This window comes from Schistocerca cancellata, chromosome 2 (genome assembly GCF_023864275.1).
Source record: "Schistocerca cancellata isolate TAMUIC-IGC-003103 chromosome 2, iqSchCanc2.1, whole genome shotgun sequence".
NCBI lineage: Eukaryota > Metazoa > Arthropoda > Insecta > Orthoptera > Acrididae > Schistocerca > Schistocerca cancellata.
In genome coordinates, this window is record NC_064627.1 from 21,636,319 (window position 1) to 21,659,200 (window position 22,882).

The window sequence follows — 22,882 nt, forward strand, 5'->3', positions numbered from 1 at the left end:
GGCTTGTGAAAGCGCTATATTTACTTAGGTGTCTGTGGCGGTACGCTTCAATTGAAACCGAGCTTTGTAGCCTTAAAATACAAATTAAATTTCTGTTATTTCTGTCTGCCATGGGATGAAAGAGCAAACACCTTGGAAAATTCATTTTGTCCGTGCGTCGGAGCTTCCGTGGCAAAGTGCGGAGCGCCAGACAAATTACGCGGCGTATTGCACCGCGGGTTTAATTGGAAACATTTATTGTGAGCCCGGGATTAATTGTCTGCTGCACCGGTAGGTCAGACCAAATAAGCGTCTCCAGCCTCTCTGTGACCCGTGGGAGAGGGTTAAACTTCTCACGGCTCTCATACCAGTAATCAAAGGCCTCCAGCAGTCCTACTACAGTCAAAAGGATTCCCATAACTGACCACATTTTCTAGATTGACAAATCCGAGGAAAGTGTCTTTCTTTCATAAGTCTTGCTTCCGTTATTAACCACAGTGTATTACTCGATCTCCTTTGACTTCCAAATCGACTTCCATTTCTTCTTGTATCACGTCGTCAGACGAGTGTTGCTCCTCGCAGAAGCCTTCAATGTACTCGTAGCACCTATCCACTCTCTACATTTACCAGTGTAATTCCCATTTCATTCTTAATACTGACTATTTTGCTTTTAATTTCACAGAAGGTTGAACCGACTTTTCTATACGCTGAATGTTTACCTCCGACCACTATTTCTTTTTCGATTTCCCTGTATTTTCCCTGCAGGTATTTCTCCTTCCCTGCACTTTATTTCATTACTAAGCCACCCTACGTTACTGTATTTCTGTCTTTTCCCGAGTATTCTTGTACTTCCTTGTTTCGTCCCGCAACTGAAGTATTTCATCATTGTCGAAGATTCCTTCGCAGTTACCTTCCTTGTTATTGTATTTCTCTGTGCAACTTCTGTAATTGCTCGTTTTAGAGATGTCTATTCCCCTTCATCTGAAATGACTACGGTACTAGCTATTCACGCAATACATATAGCCTCAGAGAACTTCAAACGCACATCGCAATTCTACATCTACATGGATACTCTGTAAATCACACTTAAGTGCCTGTCAGAGGGTTCATCAAACCACCTTCACAATAATTCTCTATTATTCCACTCTCACACAGCGCGCAGTAAAAAGAAGCTCTGATTTCTCTTATTTTATTACGATGATTGTTTCTCCCTGTGTAGATCCGCGTCAACAAAATACACTCCTGGAAATGGAAAAAAGAACACATTGACACCGGTGTGTCAGAACCACCATACTTGCTCCGGACACTGCGAGAGGGCTGTACAAGCAATGATCACACGCACGGCACAGCGGACACACCAGGAACCGCGGTGTTGGCCGTCGAATGGCGCTAGCTGCGCAGCATTTGTGCACCGCCGCCGTCAGTGTCAGCCAGTTTGCCGCGGCATACGGAGCTCCATCGCAATCTTTAACACTGGTAGCATGCCGCGACAGCGTGGACGTGAACCGTATGTGCAGTTGACGGACTTTGAGCGAGGGCGTATAGTGGGTATGCGGGAGGCCGGGTGGACGTACCGCCGAATTGCTCAACACGTGGGGCGTGAGGTCTCCACAGTACATCGATGTTGTCGCCAGTGGTCGGCGGAAGGTGCACGTGCCCGTCGACCTGGGACCGGACCGCAGCGACGCACGGATGCACGCCAAGACCGTAGGATCCTACGCAGTGCCGTAGGGGACCGCACCGCCACTTCCCAGCAAATTAGGGACACTGTTGCTCCTGGGGTATCGGCGAGGACCATTCGCAACCGTCTCCATGAAGCTGGGCTACGGTCCCGCACACCGTTAGGCCGTCTTTCGCTCACGCCCCAACATCGTGCAGCCCGCCTCCAGTGGTGTCGCGACAGGCGTGAATGGAGGGACGAATGGAGACGTGTCGTCTTCAGCGATGAGAGTAGCTTCTGCCTTAGTGCCAATGATGGTCGTATGCGTGTTTGGCGCCGTGCGGGTGAGCGCCACAATCGGGACTGCACACGACCGAGGCACACAGGGCCAACACCCGGCATCATGGTGTGGGGAGCGATCTCCTACACTGGCCGTACACCACTGGTGATCGTCGAGGGGACACTGAATAGTGCACGGTACATCCAAACCGTCATCGAACCCATCGTTCTACCATTCCTAGACCGGCAAGGGAACTTGCTGTTCCAACAGGACAATGCACGTCCGCATGTATCCCGTGCCACCCAACGTGCTCTAGAAGGTGTAAGTCAACTGCCCTGGCCAGCAAGATCTCCGGATCTGTCCCCCATTGAGCATGTTTGGGACTGGATGAAGCGTCGTCTCACGCGGTCTGCACGTCCAGCACGAACGCTGGTCCAACTGAGGCGCCAGGTGGAAATGGCATGGCAAGCCGTTCCACAGGACTACATCCAGCATCTCTACGATCGTCTCCATGGGAGAATAGCAGCCTGCATTGCTGCGAAAGGTGGGTATACACTGTACTAGTGCCGACATTGTGCATGCTCTGTTGCCTGTGTCTATGTGCCTGTGGTTCTGTCAGTGTGATCATGTGATGTATCTGACCCCAGGAATGTGTCAATAAAGTTTCCCCTTCGTGGGACAATGAATTCACGGTGTTCTTATTTCAATTTCCAGGAGTGTACAATACATTTTGCAATATCCTGCCGAATGTCGACGTTAATGATATGGGCCTGTAACTTTGTGGATTACTCCTGCTACCTTTCTCGAATACTGGTGTGACCTGTGCAACTTTCCAGTCTTTGGGTACGGGTCTTTCATCGAGAAATCGGTTGTATATAATTGTTAAGTATGGAGCTACTGCATCAGCATACTCTGAAACGAACCTAATTGGTACGCAGTTTGGACCAGAAGACTTGATTTTATTACGTGATTGAAGTTGCTTCACTACTCCGACGATATCTACGTCTAAGTTACTCATGTTGGCAGCTATTCTTGGTTCAAATTCTGGAATATTTACTTAAGTAATCCGTATCCCACATCTTTCCATGTTGTTGCTCCTGACGATTCTCTTAAACTTAAGCTACTCTTCATCACCACTAAATTGCGCTCTGACTTTGTTAATTCAACTGGAATTTTCCCCTGCCTGAAGGCCCTTTCAGGTATATGTTCCCCTCGTTTGATTTCCGAACATTGTGTTCGCTATTACCAGCTGGAGTTTACTGCAGACTCCTGCTAGTCTCTCTCCGTGGTACGTACTATCCAGCTGCGATTCCACCCGCCCTTATTGTTAACGTCCTTCCAGTGCACCCTATGAGCAGAGTGTTAAATTGTCATCTCCTTTTTGTGTACCGAGTTACCAGCGGACTGCCGTCATGTACTCAAAATCCGCTTCTTCTGCTTGTGACGTCGGATGTGTAACTGAATTATTGTTATTTGCGTTAGTTTGCTGTCAACTCTAACAAGAATAACGCTGTCACGAAGTTGTTCAATGTAACTAACTCTCTGACCTACCTTTGTACTCATAACGAATCCTACTCTCGCCAAATAATGTTACCTTGCTGTTGATATTGCCGTATATGGTGTGACCATAAATCCTTATCTTCTTCCCATTTCACTTCATCGACCCCCACTATACAAACTAAGCCTTTACCCTCCCTTTTCAGTTTTGCTAGCTACCCTATTAAAGGTACCTCTTATTTTCGGTCCATATTTTATTTCCTTGTTTTCCAGGTTTACATTTTATGTTGTGTCTGACGATATCAGTAGCATTCAGTAACCTTCGGCAGACCTGCAGAACGCATAACACGGAGTACGATTTCAGTTCCTACGCTGGCATAAGTGGTCGCTGGACCATCTGGCGTTGCCAGCAGACTGTGGGCGAGGCGCAGTGGCTAGCAGCCAACCTGGTGCGAAGCAAGCAATCTTGTTTAATAAATATTTACTAATAAAAGCTACTTCTTCCAGCACAGGTTTTAGGAAAACCTATTGGTCATAAACACTTCCTTATAACGATATTACGACGAAGGAAAGCAGTCGCTTCAAAAAACAAATGAACATTGCTTAATATAAAGGAGTTTTACGAACAGATACGATGTTTCACGATTGTAAGTACGAGATGTGGACTGTGCGCCACAGTCTCCAGCCGCCAGTAGGATCCCCACCAAACTAATTCTGTCATAAGACCACGCGCTCAAGAAACTGCTGGTTTTGAGATAATAAGTGATACATTGACTCGCAAAGGTATTCCGCCATCAGTGTTACGTTTTATTTTTACTTCATTATATACAGGCACACATATTGCAGGAGTAGTCTCGGCACAAAATGGTATAGGATTATGTAATTTACAAACTTAACTCGAACAGCATAAACAATAATACATAAAGAAACATTCCCACTATCACATCCAAAAATGTTTTCGAGCAGCAAGTACAACAATAACAAAAATGGTTCAAATGGCTCTAACAGCTATGGGACTTAACATCTGAGGTCATCAGTGCCCTAGACTTAGAACTATTTAAACCTGACTAACCTAGGGACATCACACACATCCATGCCCGAGGCAGGATTCGAACCTGTGACCGTAGCAGCGGCGCGTTTCCGGACTGAAGCGCCTAGAAGCACTTTTTTAAGACCGCTTTTTTGCCTTTTTACCATCTTTTTTTTTTCTTTTTTTTACCGAAGAGAATATTGAAAAAATTAAAATAAAAGAAAATATAATTTAATAACAAAAAGTAAATAAAGTACCAAACATTTGCGGCGCGATAAAAATATGGCCGCTGTACGGTTTTTTTTAGACCGCTTTTTTTTATCAAAAATGAAAAAAAATGGAAAAAGGCTTTCGAAAGGTTTGTTTTTCTGCTTTTTTTATTTTATTTATTTTTTAATTTTTTTACTTTATTTTTTTATGCAAATGGATAAAAGGAAAGCCTTTCTTCTTCGGATACATAAACAGAATAGTAGAAAGTCGTCCCGTTACGACAAAGGATGCTCCATACTATAGCCCGCTGCGAATTTTTCGACGACTGTCGTCTCGTTGCTGTGATGTTTCCGTTGTTTGTTCAATCTCATAAAAAAAGGACCTGGAAAGAGGTGTTGTGGTTATCTTCTCATGTCATCGATAATCCAGCTGCGAGGCGGATTATGGAATGCGCTCCAAAGAAAATTAGAAAAATATTGCCTATATTTAGGGTTCTTGACGATCGCACAATGTCGTTCGTTGAGGTAATACCAAAAATCGGGTATTGTCTTTTCGCCATTACCGAATAGGTAGTGAACAGCGTGGCCGCTGATCCACGTCACAGAGTTCGTTTTTGCTCTTGGGAAACAAATCTTATCGGGGAAACGAAGAGATCAGGTAGTTATCCTGTCGGGAGTCGTGCGTGTGAGAAAAGCCAATATCTGACGCACCAAATACCAAACGTCCTTTGCCGACCCGCATTCGAAACGATGTTCATCCGTGTCAATCACTTGGCATGTGGCACACAAGAGTGAATCGGCGAGGTGGATGTGATGTAGGCGGGACTGGCACAACTGTTTCCCATAACGTGTCATGCAGATTGCACGTCAGCAGGAAGGGTGGTGGCATTCACTGCCTGCCGCACAGCACGCCACTTTGTAGTGGGGCGTTTGCTTTCAGTCACATTCGGCGTCCTGTTCAGTTACATGGAAGCATATATCGCCCTCGTCATCATCAAGCGTGTGGGTAGTAGTGCGGTGCGGATGTAGCTTAATTCAAGGAAGAATTGGCTAATGTAGAAGAAACTTGCTGGGATGTCCGATATCATCACAGGGGGTGCGAGTGAGATTGGTCGTAAGGCCTCCAGTAAGAGACTTGTGAGGCACGTCGGACTTCGTCGCCACAGTTGCAGGTGAGAGCTGACGAACAGAGCCTTCGCTCTGTTCTGAACATGACAAAGGCCTAAACCCTCTCTGCTCCTCGGGCGGGTTAGGGACTCGTAACGAATCTTAAATAACATGCCCGTATTACCAAAGGATCCCAAAACCTGCAACATACGGTGAGCCAGAGTAGGTGGTATCGGGAGTATCTGTGCAAAATGGGGGATACGTGCCGCCAAATAGACGTTAGCATATCGTGTCCGTTGCAGATAGTCTAGATGTCTAAGACGGTGGTCACTTATTCCTGCTCTCATCTGATTCAAGAAACGCCTGTAGTTAAGGGCTGTGGAGCGCTTCATGTCAGATGTGAAATCAATACCAAGACAGCGGATTGTGCCACTGACCCGTAGCGGTGCGACGCTTTCGTCTCAAAGGCCTCTGCCTACAGACAGGGCGTGCCATTTGTGGAGATTGAGATGGCTCCCCGACGCCGCGCCGTAGGTCGCCACCCACGCCAGTGCTGCACGAACATCGTCATTATTGCGAAGATGGAGTACCAGATCATCCGCATAGGCAGTGCAGCAAAAAGTGTGTCCACCAAGGTACATCCCAGTCAGGCGTTGTCGGAGGCCGCGGAGGGGTGGTTCCAAGACGAGGGCGTACAAAATCGCCGAAAGAGGGCAGCCTTGTCGCACCGATCGCTGGATCTGTATCGGCGGCGTGAGCCGGCCACTATATAACACCTTGGACGTCGCGCCGCGTAGGAGGCGCATCAGTACCTTAACTATGATGTCCGGATACCCCATGTGTCGCAGTACCTCCACCAAAAATGTGTGGTCGATTCTGGCAAAGGCCTGGCTAAAGTCGAGTGAGGCCATAACTCCTGGCAGTTGGAGAGCTTTGGCTAGCGCTATCATATCTCGATATCAGCACAGTGCAATGCGAATATTATGGTCACCACCTAACTATGCCTGGTCCTGCGACACAACACATTGTACCGATCGCTTTAGGCGTGCCGCCAGAAGCCGGGTGAAAATCTTGAAGTCACTGTTGAGTAAGGCCGCGGTGGCCGTGCGGTTCTGGCGCTGCAGTCCGGAACCGCGGGACTGCTACGGTCGCAGGTTCGAATCCTGCCTCGGGCATGGGTGTGTGTGATGTCCTTAGGTTAGTTAGGTTTAAGTAGTTCTAAGTTCTAGGAGACTTATGACCTAAGATGTTGAGTCCCATAGTGCTCAAAGGCACTGTTGAGTAAGGTCAAGGGGCGATAATCACTGATCCTGGTTTCTGTATGGGCTCAATCAGTCCTTCTAGGAAAGCCCCAGGGATCTGCGTCGTGGGATACATAAGATCGCGGCAAATATCAGTCCATGCTGGTGCCAGCAATTGCTGATACGTCCGGTAAAATTCCAGAGGAAGGCGAGCAGGTCCTGGGGACTTATGAGCAGCCCGCACCTGTATTGCTTCACTGATTTCCTCTTCCGTTACATCTGCAGTCAAGTCGGCTGCCGCTGTCGGAGATATCACTCGACTTTAGCTAGGCTTTGAAACAGTCGACCAAGTGAGTTGAGAGACTTCGGCAACCACCTCTGGGGGATGTCGGTGTTCCGAGTAGAGCCTAGTGTGGTGAGCTGGGTATCAGGGCGCCGTCTCTCTTCCGTCGTGACAGCTTGGATCAGTGTCCTGCGTCGGCGCCGTCGTTCTGCAATGACGTGGTGCATGGACGGTTCCTCCTGGGCCACTGTGTCTTGAATTCGCGCTCTGACAATCGCACCCTCAAGGTGGCAACGTGTTAATCTGATGATCTGTGCCTTGGCACGGTTCACCGTCACCTGCAGTGCAGGTGAGTACGGCAGTGTTGTACATTCCCTTAAGATGCTGTAGTAAAAGTCCATGGTATGTCTCTTCCATCCTGCAACGTCTCGGCCGTAGCCTATCAAGGTCTTCCGGAGGGCTGGTTTGGCGCAAAGTAACCACCACGACAGTGTAGACCGGTAGGTGACACGCCAGCCGGGGAGGGGTATCCAAAACCTTAGGGCAAGTATACAGCGTCCACAGTCTCACAACATCCGCTTTATGCTTCGGATCATTGTCTTGATAAACTCTGAACGTCCTCGAAAGCCCGCAACTTGTAGCACTTTGCGGTAAGTTCTCTTTTAGGATGTTCAAATACTTCCGCTTGTCCATTGTACCTTCAATGAATGGTAATTCGCCTACCCCAGATGACGACATGGAACCCCAAATCATGACACCTCTATCACCGTGTTTAACTGTGGGTTGCACATGTTTCAATTGAAATTCTTCAAGTGGTTTTCTCCAAATCATGGGTCTTCCGCTTGAGGAGAACATCTGCACTTGGCATTCATCGACAAAAATTACTTTGTCCCACCAACTGACTATTTTATTTACGTGTTGCTTCGCGAGGTCTAGTCGTTTCTTTGTATTCCTCTCATTTCTCACAGGCTTCTTCCTGCTTACTCGACCATTGTATCCCTCTCGTCTGACAATTCGTCGGACTGCTTCAGGGTGCACGTCCTTCCCATATTCCAGCTGCACTGCGGCAGCGATTTTCGTTGCCGACAGCCTTGGATTTGTTTTAATTTTTCTTATTACTCTGGTTTCCTCTCAGCTTCTTTAGTCGCCCTGGTTTTGGTTTATCTTTAATTCTATCTTCTCTGTTGAATCTTGGTATAATTTCACCTACAGTACTCTTATTCATTTGTAACAATTTGTCTCTCGGAACTTCCTTTAGCGTGATGGAAAATAACAAATTGTCTCTTTTCAAATGACGTATTGTTTCCTTTCCGCCGCATCGTACGGTGCACCGTGCGCGTCAACACGGAAACGCAGCAAGGAATGCGTCTGCTCGGTCTACAGTTAGCACCACCGCCGCCTATACGACATGTGCCCGAATAATAAAGTGACTGCATGTTATGGTGTCTCATACTGCAGATATACTTTGCCCGTAGTTAATTATATTATACAGCGACCTGCTTGTGGTACATTGTCAGACAATAATCACACAACAGAATGGACCGGCAATTGCTTCTCAAATTTTCGAAGAGAACTTCACGTTTCAAGTACAATGGGAGTGGTCGAATACTTTTATGATGCACTGTGTATTGTTCATTTTTATCAGATTATCGGTTTTTCGTAAATAAACACATCATAAGGGCATCTACGAACATTATTTCTAAAACATAGCTTCACGTATTATTACTTAGTATAACAGAATATAGAAATGCACTTTTCCAGAAAATCCGATGGGTTTGAAGTCTGACATTACACACTCCGTCTCCTAGTATGTAACCCTTTAGTTGGTTATTCTACATTTTTTACGTGGCTACGACCCCTTTCGCCCGGAGATCCGAATACCGCTCTAATCTGGATACTTTTGCCAATGGAAAGATTATCATCACACCTTTTGAGTTACTGGCCACATGTGCTGTGGATAGACGTTGTGAGTCTTTACAGTGATAGAAACCACCGTAGTAAAGACGCAGAACGTCTCTCCATTCTTTGGTTTACGACGTTATCTGTGTGATCGTTCCAATTTAAGTCACTATCTCCGACTTGCGGTCTCGCTGAGTTGTACAAAATGCAACAAGTAAAGTAACTTGCTGCTTCTCCACTCCTGTGCCACGTACGGCGCAGTCCTTACGTGAGGGTGGGTGTCACCTTGCAGCGGCAAGGCTTGGTTTCGAATCTTCTGGTTTACCTGTCGTGTACGCACGTCCTGCGGGTGAACAGGTGTCCCTTATCCATTACGGGTACGGAAATGGAGAGGGGAGGGGACTCGCACAATTGGAGATTCAGAAACACCGATCGTCAAAGCATGTAACGCTATGGTGCAAAGGCTTTCCTCACCTTTGTAAACCCACCAAAAGATTAGTCATACTCATGTCAGCCTGAGACAAATAACACCCTGTTTTCTAGCACAGACGTGCATTTTCAGTTAAACAAACCTGTCTCGAACTTATATGAACAAATCCTGTATTTACAAATGTAATTACAGTCTTTCAAGCAACCTACGACGATGAATTGATAAATTTTGTAAGAAACGTGGTAAATAACAGTGTTTACTAAACAAAGTATTATTTCTCAACATAATCACCACTGAGTTGAACGCATTAGGTCCAGTGAGATTGTACTTCTTTTTACCTACATCTACATCTAAATGCTTAGCTTTCAAACCTCTAACGGCGAGCAGGAAAAACGAACACCTAAATCTTCCTGTGCGACATCTTTTTCTTATTGTATGATGATGATGATCATTTCTCCCTATGTGGGTGGGCACCAAAAAAATATTTTTGCAATCTAAGGAAAAAGTTGGTGACTGAAATCCCACGAAAAAATACTGCCGCAACGAAAAAACGCCTTTGTCTTAATGATTACCACCGCAATTCACGTATAATGTCCGTGGTACTCACTCCCTATTCGCGGTAATAAAAAACTAACTGCCATTCTTTGAAGTTTTTCGATGTCCTCTCAGTCCCCTCTGATACGGGTCCCACACTGTAATGCAGTACTTCAGAAGAGGGCAGACAAGCGTGGTATACGCAGCCTCTTTAGCATACCTGTTGCACTTCCTGTTCTGCCATTAAATCTGGGTCTTTGGCTTGCTTTACCCACAACATTATCTATGTGATCGTTCCAATTTAAGTTGTTCGTATGGTAGTCTCTAAGTACTGCATTTAGTTGAATTTACAGCCTTTAAATTTGCATCACTTGTTACGCAGCCGAAATTTAGCAGATTCATTTTAGTACCCATGTGGATGACTTCATACTTTTCATTATTTGGAGTCAGTTGCCACTTTTCACACCATACAGGTATCTCGTCTAAATTACTTTGCAATTCGTTTTAAGCATCTGATGACTTTACAAGACGGTAAATAATTGCATCATCTGCAAACAGTCTAAGAGGGCTGCTCAGATTGCCTCCTAAGTCCTTTATGTAGATCAGAAATAACACAGGGTTCAAATGGTTCAAATGACTCTGACCACTACGGGACTTAACTTCTGAGGTCATCAGACCCCTAGAATTTAGAACTACTTAAACCTAACTAACCTAAGGACATCACGCACATCTATGACGGTCGTGCGGTTCCAGACTGTAGCGCCTAGAACCGCTTGGCCACCCCGGCTCGCACTAACACAGGGCCTATAACAATTCCTTCGGGAACGCCATATGTAACTTCTGTTTTACTCGATACTAAGAGTTGTGACCTTTCTGACAGGAAATCAGGAATTCGTTTAGGCAACCGAGGTGAAACTCGACAGACACGCAATTTGATTAAAAGACGCTTGTGAGGAACGGTGTCAAAAGCCTTCTGGAAATATAAAAATAAGGAATCAATTTGACATCCCCTGTCGACATCATTCCTTGGTTTCTGACAATAGAGTTGTGTTTCCTGAATCACTACTATTTGTCAATAAATTGTTTTCTTCGAAGTGATTCATAATGTTCGAACACAGTACATCTTTTTTTTTACTTGAGTGACTTGCGCAAGTTTCCAGTCTCTGGGGTCGGATCTTTCGACGGGCGTGTGATTATATATAATTTCTAAATATGGAACTATTGTATCAGCGTTCACTGAAAGGAACCTGACTGGTAAACAAATTGGACCGGAGACCTAGCCTTTAGTAAGAGATTAAAGCTCCTTCGCTACATCGAGGACATCTACTTCGGAGTTATTAATGTTGGCAGTTGTTCTAGATCAGAACCCTCGAATATTTTCTTCGTCCTCTTTGGTGAAGGAGTTTCGGAAAACCGTTTCTACTAACTATGCTTTAGTGGCGCTGTTATCGCGCAGTGAAGGTACTCATTGCGTCTCGCCGCTGGTGTACTTAACATACGACCAGAATCTGGATGGGTTTTCTTCCAGATTTTGACACAGAGAGTCGTCGTGGAAAACATTAAAAGCATTGAAGTTCACGCTAACTTTGCTAATCTTGAGGATTTTGCTTCCTTTTAAATTTGCCATGCTTCCTCCGTTGCTTCTGCAACAGTGTTCTGATCGGTTTTCTGTACCTTTTCAATGTTGATACAACAGGCTTGTGGTCACTAGTCCCTGTATACGTCACAATGTTCCATATTTGCTCGGAATTATTTGTTTGCTAAGAGGTCAAATACGTTTTCGCAACCATTTACACTTCCAGTGGGCTTCTGAACAAATTGTTCGAAATAATTTTCTGAGAAAACATCAGTATAATTTCAGACGACGTTTTGCACCTACTGACGGCTGTAAACTTGTACTTTTGAAAGCATATCAGGGGTAGATTCAAGTCATCACCAATTATAATTCTATGAGTGGGCTACCTACACTACTGGCCATTAAAATTGCTACACCACGAAGATGACGCGCTAGAGACGCGAAATTTAACTGACAGGAAGAAGATGCTGTGATATGCAAATGACTAGCTTTTCAGAGCATTCACACAAAGTTGGCGCCGGTGGCGACACCTACAACGTGCTGACATGAGGAAAGTTTCCAACCGATTTCTCATACACAAACAGCAGTTGACCGGCGTTGCCTGGTGAAACGTTGTTGTGATACCTCGTGTAAGGAGGAGAAATGCGTACCATCACGTTTCCGACTTTGATAAAGGTCGGATTGTAGCCTATCGCGATTGCGGTTTATCGTATCGCGACATTGCTGCTCGCCTTGGTCGGGATCCAGTGACTGGTAGCAGAATATGGAATCGGAGGGTTCAGGAGGGTAATACGGAACGCCGTGCTGGATCCCAACGGCCTCATATCACTAGCAGTCGAGATGACAGGCATCTTATCCGCATGGCTGTAACGGATCGTGCAGCCACGTCTCGATCCCTGAGTCAACAGATGGGGATGTTTGCAAGACAACAACCATCTGCACGAACAGTTCGACGACGTTTCCAGCAGCATGGACCATCAGCTCGGAGACCATGGCTGCGGTTACCGCTGCATCACAGACAGGACCGCCTGCGATGGTGTACTCAACGACGAACCTGGGTGCACGAATGGCAAAACGTCATATTTTTTGATGAATCTAGGTTCTGTTTACAGTATCATGATGGTCGCATCCGTGTTTGGCTACATCGCGGTGAACGCACATTGGAAGCGTGTATTCATCATCGCCATACTAGCGTATCACCCGATGCTATGGTATGGGATGCCATTGGTTACACGTCTCAGTCTCCTCTTGTTCGCATTGACGGCACTTTGAACAGTGGACGTTACATTTCAGATGTGTTACGCCCCTTGGCTCTACCCCTCATTCGATCCCTGCAAAACCCTACATTTAAGCAGGATAATGCACGACCGCATGTTACAGGTCCTCTACGGGCCTTTCTGGATACAGAAAATGTTCGACTGCTGCCCTGGCCAGCACATTCTCCACATCTCTCACCAATTGAAAACGTCTGGACAATGGTGGCCGAGCAACTGGCTCATCACAATAGGCCAGTCACTACTCTTGACGAACTGTGATATCGTGCCGAAGCTGCATGGGCAGTTGTACTTGAACACGCCTTCCAAGCTCTGTTTGACTCAATGCCCAGGTCTATTAAGGCCGTTATTAGGGCCAGAGGTGGTTGTTCTGGGTACTGATTTCTCAGGATCTATGCACCCAAATAGCGTGAAAATGTAACATGTCAGTTCTAGTATAATATATTTGTCCAATGAATACCCGTTTGTCATCTGCATTTCTTCTTGGTGTAGCAATTTTAATGGCCAGTAGTGTATTTGAAATAAGACAAAAGTTTTCTTTTAACTGTTCAGCAATTGTATCATCTATGTCAAGGGGTCGGTAAAACGACCCAATTATTTATTTACTCTGGTTTTCAAGTATAACTAACCTCTACCCACTCTAACTCACAGGAACTATCTACTTCAATTTCACTGTATGGAAAATTACTTCTGACAGCAATAAACTCTCCACTACAAACTATATTTAGTCTGTCCTTTCTAAAAGGGAATTTTGTTTCCATCTCTGACTAAGCTCATTCTCATGACAGAGAACTTCTTTACCCCATAACACTGTATTCTCTCCAAATCACTTTCTAAGGCTAGTATGAGGAAAAATGTTACATCACGCTCATCTGAAGAACGGGATCTAGAAGGAACTCGTTTGGAGACGTTCTAATGCGTTGTTGCATCACCTTTTTATGATTGTGGGCAGCACCATGGTGATGATCATTGTTTTATGTCATAGTGTCGTCCACATATGTAAATAGTCGCACTACCTGATAAAAACCATTTACAATTTTACCTATCTTACAAATAAAAAACTTCACGTCACTTTTCTCCATCAACAAAACTGATTCCTGATTTTCTTGGTTTACTTCCATCTTCGCCACGACAGTATTTTTGTAAGAGTTTTGTCGGTCGAAAGTAAATGAAGAATACTCAGTATTGTAGAACACTCAGTATAATGTCGTTTATTGAAACTGTACTACACTTCTCGAACAATCGCAATATACACACAAAAACAAATAACTTGAAGACGACCATTTATCTAGAGCGTCGGTGAGGTTTGTCGGAGCTGCTCCTAGCTCGGCGGGGAACTGGCTGTTCTGCTGCTGTGCTGGTCTTATAAAGACGGTGGAGGCCGGCGGAGTACTCCAACTTTCCCTGTATCTGTGAGGCGACCTCTGCAGAAAAAGATTCGCATTAGTCTCTAGCAAGTTCTATTTGTCTTGAACTGTTTTCCTCTTGGTTGCGCCTTAAGTACTAGTGTATGTTATATGGTACACAGGAGTGTCTTGAGTGTAGACTGTGTGGCAGGGGCTATCTGTGGCAGACGTAACAGTAAAGATATACGTATTTATATTTCGTCTGAAGTCGCATAACAGCGTCAGAACCTTCAACCTCATGTAACTTCAACATCTACGATCACGTGTTTGAAACATACATCCTTGAGCGCTTTGGGCATTGAGGCCGCGCGGGGTAGCCGTGCCGTCTTGGGCGTCTTGTCACGGTTCGCACGGCTCCCCCCGTCTGAGGTTCGACTCCTACCTCGGGCATGTGTGTGTGTGTGTGTGTGTGTGTGTGTGTGTGTGTGTGTGTGTTGTTCTTAGGATAAGTTAGTTTCAGTAAGATTAAGTAGTACGTAAGCCTAGGGACTGATGGCCTAAGCAGTTTGATCCCTCATTTCTTACTGCAAATTTGCAAATTTCCATTGAGTGAGTAAACATAGCATTTCTTGAGCATACTTCATCACCACCATCATCGCCATAAACATTTAGTGATCACAGGTTTTATGGACAAGCACTGCCGTAAAAAGTTACCTCCATTGCAGTCTGTATCTTCCTTCCCTCTTCGAGTCGCGTGATACACCAGGTTTAATTAGGTTCGTGCTCTTCCGGCTCACTTTGTCACAGGTTCTTGGTCAACAAACGTGACTCGTTCTCCCTGGGGTTTACTCTAGCACAGCTCTGACAACCGTATCTTGAGACATACACGCGACACAACCAGCCCACTGGAACCTATTGCTTTTCTCGATGCTCGAAATACGATGTCACAGACTTCATTGCTCGTCCGCTCTCACTATTTGGCTGTGTCCTTAAAAAGACTCCTCTTTCGAAAATATCAAGTTTATTTCTGTGCACCTTACTTGGGCTCTATATTACCGATCCATAGTTTACAAATGGATCAATCATGACACTTCTTATTTTTGTGATGTGCGACCAGGCTTGGGGTTGCTGAAGATACAACCTTACTCAAGCGTGAAGTTTCTCAAGGCACTGGATCTGGCACCAGAAGGTCGCCGCAGTTATGTTACAAAGAACTAAAGTAGATGCAATTGTTGTCATTGATAGCACATTGTCTGTCCTTTTGAAGTTAGTATTACGCTAACCTCATCCTGTTCGCTGGTCTCGTGGTCACTGTGTAAGCCGCTTCGTGAATTTCGGGACATTTTGTGGTCATTAACAAACTCATGCAGCTTGTAACACTAAAGGTTTGGTGCGTCAACATCATCTGCAGATGGGCCTGTTTTGATAGACACCCTAACCTTCTGTAACTCCTTCCGATAGCTGCTCGTAAAGTTGCTGATTTTGTTTGCAACTGACGATTTCGTGAAACCTGTTTCCTTTCCATTTTTTGCACGTGTCTGGTACATGCAACATCCCACCTCACACAATCGTGGTATCCAGGGAACCTCACATTCCTGTGTCAGCTTTCGCTTTGATAGAGGCTGATAAACTCTTCGACACAGTGGTTTTCCTTGTCCCCTGACTACTGCTGCTTGAACCACACAGATCTAGTACCAGACGCATACTGAGAGTCGTCAGCTGGCCTGACAGCCTGTCACATCACCCCACACACTGTCCAACGCGTCTGCGCGTTCTTCACTTAGGCCAGATAGTCGAACGAGATTCCTTTGTTTCTCCAGATGCCGGATTAGTTAGACTAGGACTGGGTTAAACTACGACTTTTTTCTGAGAATGTTACTTTTCGGTAATGGGTATTTTTAGTTATATAGTCACAATTTAAAATGACATTTAAAGAATTCGCAACCTGTATTCCATGTGCTGGTGCCTGCCCAGCAGGTGGTACCGCAGCGCGGAGGGCCGCAGCCAGCCGGTGTTCCAGGGGGGCGGCGGCCGCGTGCGGCAGGTGGGCGGCAGCCTCTACGTGACCGGCGCGCTGCTGCAGGACTCGGGCCGCTACGTCTGCGTCGTCAACAACTCGGTGGGCGTCGAGCGCGCCTCCACATCGCTGCTCGTCACCAGTGAGTACCGGCAGTCGGCCTCTTAAAATAGGAAGTGATAGTAACCCTGGCAGGGTCGCCAATTCAAAGTCACCTGTTGTCTTTTTTGAATTAACTGCTCAACGAAGAGAATCTGGATTACATGTGACTGATACTGCTGACTATCCAGCAAGTCCAAGTGAAAAGCGCATGTGACTATAAGTTATGTGTCGACAGCAGTTAGCCTTCACAAACGCAGCAGGAAACAGATTCATTTCCATCAGAAAGAATTAATTACTCTGTACAGCAAGGGGAATGAGTGGATATTAGGGGGAGTAAAGATTATGAAACTTTGAGTAGAGTAGATGATCTTCCTTGCAACGGATATGTTTATGCAGTTTCTGTAATCTGAAACAACTCTGTATCTTACTTAAACGCAAAAATCCTGACCTCTGAACAATAAAATAGAGAGACTGTCTCTGAGTTCTCGGTGAAACCTGTGTGCTATCAGTGTACTATCAGTGACGCTGCATTACATATAAGTCTGGTTTGATGCGGCCCGCCACGAATTCCTTTCCTGTGCTAACCTCTTCATCTCAGAGTAGCACTTGCAACCGACGTCCTCAATTATTGCTTGACGTATTCCAATCTCTGTCTTCCTCTACAGTTTTTGCCCCCTAGAGCTCCCTCTAGTACCATGGAAGTCATTCCCTCATGTCTTAGCAAATTTCCTGTCATCCTGTCCCTTCTCCTTATCAGTGTTTCCCACATATTCCTTTCTTCTCACATTCTGCGTAGAACCTCCGCATTCCTTACCTTATCAGTCCACCTAATTTTCAACATTCGTCTATAGCACCACATCTCAAATGCTTCGATTCTCTTCTGTTCCGGTTTTCCCACAGTCCATGTTTCACTACCATACAATGCTGTACTCCAGACGTACATCCTCAGAAATTTCTTCCTCAAATTAAGGCCGGTATTTGATATTAGTAGACTTCTCTTGGCCAGAAATGCCTTTTTTGCCATAGCGAGTCTCCTTTTTATGTCCTCCTTGCTCCGTCCGTCATTGGTTATTTTACTGCCTAGGTAGCAGAATTCTTTAACTTCATTGACTTCGTGACCATCAATCCTGATGTTAAGTTTTTCGCTGTTCTCATTTCTACTACTTCTCATTACCTTCGTCTTTCTCCGATTTACTCTCACACCATACTGTGTACTCATCAGACTGTTCATTCCGTTCAGCAGATCATTTAATTCTTCTTCACTTTCACTCAGGATAGCAATGTCATCAGCGAATCGTATCATTGATATCCTTTCACCTTGTATTTTAATTCCACTCCTGAACCTTTCTTTTATTTCCATCATTGCTTCCTCGATGTACAGATTGAAGAGTAGGGGCGAAAGGCTACAGCCTTGTCTTACACCCTTCTTAATACGAGCACTTCGTTCTTGATCGTCCACTCTTATTATTCCCTCTTGGTTGTTGTACATATTGTATATGACAAGTCTCTCCCTATAGCTTACCCCTACTTTTTTCAGAATCTCGTACAGCTTGCACCATTTCATATTGTCGAACGCTTTTTCCAGGTCGACAAATCCTATGAAAGTGTCTTCATTTTTCTTTAGCCTTGCTTCCATTATTAGCCGTAACGTCAGAATTGCCTCTCTCGTCCCTTTACTTTTCCTAAAGCCAAACTGATCGTCACCTAGCGCATTCTCAATTTTCTTTTCCATTCTTCTGTATATTATTCTTGTAAGCACCTTCGATGCATGAGCTGTTAAGCTGATTGTGCGATAATTCTCGCACTTGTCAGCTCTTGCCGTCTTCGGAATTGTGTGGATGATGCTTTTCCGAAAGTCAGATGGTATATCGCCAGACTCATATATTCTACACACCAACGTGAATAGTCGTTTTGTTGCCTCTTCCCCCAATGATTTTAGAAATTCTGATGGAATGTTATCTATCCCTTCTGCCTTATTTGACCGTAAGTCCTCCAAAGCTCTTTTAAATTCCGATTCTAATACTGGATCCCCTATCTCTTCTAAATCGACTCCTGTTCCTTCTTCTATCACATCAGACAAATCTTCACCCTCATAGAGGCATTCAATGTATTCTTTCCACCTATCTGCTCTCTCCTCTGCATTTAACAGTGGACTTCCCGTTGCACTCTTAATGTTACCACCGTTGCTTTTAATGTCACCAAAGGTTGTTTTGACTTTCCTATATGCTTAGTCTGTCCTTCCGACAATCATATCTTTTTCGATATCTTCACATTTTTCCTGCAGCCATTTCGTCTTAGCTTCCCTGCACTTCCTATTTATTTCATTCCTCAGCGACTTGTATTTCTGTATTCCTGATTTTCCCGGAACATGTTTGTACTTCCTCCTTTCATCAATCAACTAAAGTATTTCTTCTGTTACCCATGGTTTCTTCGCAGCTACCTTCTTTGTACCTATGTTTTCCTTCCCAACTTCTGTGATGGCCCTTTTTAGAGATGTTCATTCCTCTTCAACTGTACGGCCTACTGCGCTATTCCTTATTGCTGTATCTATAGCGTTAGAGAACTTCAAACGTATCTCGTCATTCCTTAGTACTTCCGTATCCCACTTCTTTGCGTATAGATTCTTCCTGACTAATGTCTTGAACTTCAGCCTACTCTTCATCACTGAAGATGATCTGAGTCTATATCTGCTCCTGGGTACGCCTTATAATCCGGTATCTGATTTCGGAATCTCTGTCTGACCATGATGTAATCTAATTGAAATCTGCCCGTATCTCCCGGCCTTTTCCAAGTATGCCTCCTCCTCTTGTGTTTCTGGAACAGGGTATTCGCTATTACTAGCTGAAACTTGTTACAGAACTCAATTAGTCTTTCTCCTCTTTCATTCCTTGTCCCAAGCCCATATTCTCCTGTAACCTTTTCTTCTACACCTTCCCCTACAACTGCATTCCAGTCGCCCATGACTATTAGATTTTCGTCCCCCTTTACATACTGCATTACCCTTTCAATATCCTCATACACTTTCTCTATCTGTTCATCTTTAGCTTGCGACGTCGGCATGTATACCTGAACTATCGTTGTCGGTGTTGGTCTGCTGTCGATTCTGATTAGAACAACCCGGTCACTGAACTGTTCACAGTAACACACCCTCTGCCCTACCTTCCTATTCATAACGAATCCTACACCTGTTATACCATTTTCTGCTGCTGTTGATATTACCCGATACTCATCTGACCAGAAATCCTTGTCTTCCTTCTACTTCACTTCACTGACCCCTACTATATCTAGATTGAGCCTTTGCATTTCCCTTTTCAGAGTACTTGTCCAGAAATGTAGAAAAGTCGCGTGATATATACTCGTAGTGTAGTAAAATGTGCCAGATATTTATGATGGCTGGTGCGGTTACACAGGCGTTGAATAATTGTTGTGCCTGCTGCAGATTGTTAGTTTATGTAACCACATGACTGCAAAAGGGACTAGTAAGTTTTTGCAAGGAACTGGCACGTTGACATCAGATATTAATAACTCGCTCTATTAGAAAATCACTTCTTTTACAGAAATTGCAGACCTACATAGAACCTCCTCAACGAAGATCGAAATTCATAGAGGGCAATGGACATGAATTACTACACGGTATGTAAAAAGTAGTACCAGAAAAACTAAATGAGTGAGGGGGGTTTTTAGAATCCAAAATCGTCATGGATGACAATAGTCTGCATGCAAAACGGCGTGGAAAACTTACGGACGAAAGTAACTTTCGCATGATGGGTTATTGCGACGTAACATAGCTAGATGAAACTTGGACCCTACATAGAAATAACTCCCACAGTAAGGTATGGAAGGTAAGTGAAAGAAATACGCAATGAGATGAACTGAAATGACTTTCATTCACAGACAACAATTTCACTGAAGTCACCGATATTTATGAAGGTCCCCAGGGCATTATAAAAGGCGCTACATAAATCTAAGTAGCATATTTGACCACCACGAACGTCAGTGCATGCTCTACAACGGGCTCCCGTCGTAGCAAGTAGACTGCTCAGGAGGTCTTCAGGCAGCACGACGTGGCTGGCAGCTGCTGCCTGGTCGGTGGTGCGTGTGTACGTGCTGCGGTTCACCCCCCCCCCCCCCAAAAGCACCCCACACGTTCTCGACGTACGAACTGTCTGGCCACTTCCTTGACCGAATACACTCTCATTCCAGGAGCTCCTCCACCTGAGCAGTTCGATGTGGTGGTGTATTGTCAGCAACAAAAATGATGTCAGGGCTGAATGCACTCCTGAATAGACTCAGAGGACAGGAGTACAGTGTCACCATAACGTTGACCATTGAGTCTATGATATTCAAAGATTTGAAGGTCAGTATGCACATGCAAAACTGTGCCTGCCCATCCGTAACACTAAGACCACCAAAACGATCATGTTTGACAATGTTGGACGTAGTATCATACGACGAAGCGGAGAACACATAATGTACAGAGGAACATTGTCGAACATTAAAGCTTTGGAAGTCCATCTGTTATGGTCTGGCAAGGCATAATGTTGTATAGGTGCACTAACGACAGAATCTTTGAAAACGGTACGCAACATTATAGTCGAACTGTCCTTCCCCATATGCGTCTTTTCAGGGATACATTCGGTCACATACATCCCCGATCCCCTCCCCCGACTCGTTTGGGAATCTCACATCTTAAGCCAGAAATGACTATTTGTTCCGGCTGCCAGCTTCCTCCGCCACGCACCCGGCCTCCATTCAGAACCAACCTACGAAACCAGCCACACATTTATCAGTATAATTACAACGAAATATTACAATTGTACCACCAATATGGTGGCATTCGACAATGGGAGCAGTATCAGAAGTAGCTCCTCCCACAACTGTGGCTCTGGAGTTACTAATTCTCGTCTTAAATCTATATCCTCCTTATGATTGGATGTAATTCTCCACGTAAAATCTTTCATCTCCCTTATGGGTACGAATGCGCTGAAATCGTAGTTTTTGACATCAGATCTATACCTCTCTTACGACCGGACATAGTCACACCGTTTATTCCTAATGTCACCTGATATATAAGATATTACAGCATCTCCTTCTTCCAATATATCGAAAATTTGCACACAGCTGTGTAAAGTTTTATCGCCTGTACTGGAGGAAGACCATATCCCACAGACTATGAATCACAAGAAGAGGGTTGTTGTGTCGCTGTCTCATAAACAGTTTGATACCTTGTTTTTTGCTGTGACACATCGAAGCAGTCCATTACTAAAGCCGTGTACACACACATACGTTTTGTTCTTCTATCATGACTTCGAGGTCTATGTCAAGTGCTTAACCAGCATTTACACGTTTCCATCCATCGGCGCTCACGGAAAGCTGGACATCACATGGTGTAAGTTAAGATGCTGCCACAATAAACAGGATGGTTCAAATAAAAGACAGATGTGTTGTTTCTTATTGACAAAAATGTGGAAGACATGTCAATAGAAGTACACTGAAAAAGTTTGCGGCGTTGTGGAGCTCTTCCAAACAGCTATCCGATGGTGATGACCTCTTCTTTTAACCTTATCTTCCACACTGAAAAGCTAGCAGGCGTCTGGGTATTCTGTTTTTGAAGAGATGCAGAGCATTGATTCCTCACACTGGTGGTGCATATTGCGCCCAGATATGTGATCTTCGTTTCCGTAGTCATCCTGACCTCCAGACCTTTGGAGACTGCGTCTTTCATTTTTATGACTTAAAATGCATAACTGCATGTGGGACAAAGGGGTATCCTGCAGGACTTAAACGCATAGAGCACAGATAGTATGCACCATCAGTTGCCCATCACACCTGTGGAGGAATGAAATGATTTTCATGCACACTGCCGAGAGAGGGAGATGTAGTGGTAGGTTATTTATCATACGTTTAACCATTTCTTCCATTCTTCTCTCCGTGTGTATCAGTTGTATGGTACAACCTGCACATGACTCATATACAACTTCCTGTTCTGTGTGTGACTTAGAGCGCTATCTTCCAGCAACTGTTAACAGCAAACCTCTCCATACCCCTCTCAGCAGAGCACTGCCAACGCATGTCTGGTGAATTACGTCTACCAACCCAGTGGAAAACCTATTTTGGCACTCTCCTCTAGAGGAAAAACAATGTACATGAAGTACTTGATTCCACCACCACATATTGGGCATAAATCAGGTCGTCAGCTTCATAAATGCAGTGATTCTCAGCTATTGCCAGGGGTTTCTGAGGTACTGCAATCCTGTGTATACATTTGCTTGACAGATGTGTATGGAAGAGACTGCATTCTGAAAATGGAGTTGGAACAGCATGGCATGTAATTTCACATGTCAAACGCCGCTGCTATGCATTCTATGCATTTGTCTAATTCATCATAAGGTGTTGTTGTTTTAAGAATTTTCCGTTG

At 44.8% G+C, this 22,882-nt stretch overlaps 1 protein-coding gene across 1 annotated transcript in view; it reads left to right on the forward strand.

The window, feature by feature from the left end:
* LOC126150288 (Down syndrome cell adhesion molecule-like protein Dscam2) overlaps window positions 1-22,882 on the forward strand; it is a 198,272-nt gene that overhangs the window by 142,816 nt on the left and 32,574 nt on the right. Inside the window, exon 4 of the mRNA XM_049915867.1 lies at window positions 16,323-16,504. Coding sequence (XP_049771824.1) covers window positions 16,323-16,504 — 182 coding nt within the window. The remainder of the gene's footprint in view (window positions 1-16,322; window positions 16,505-22,882) is intronic.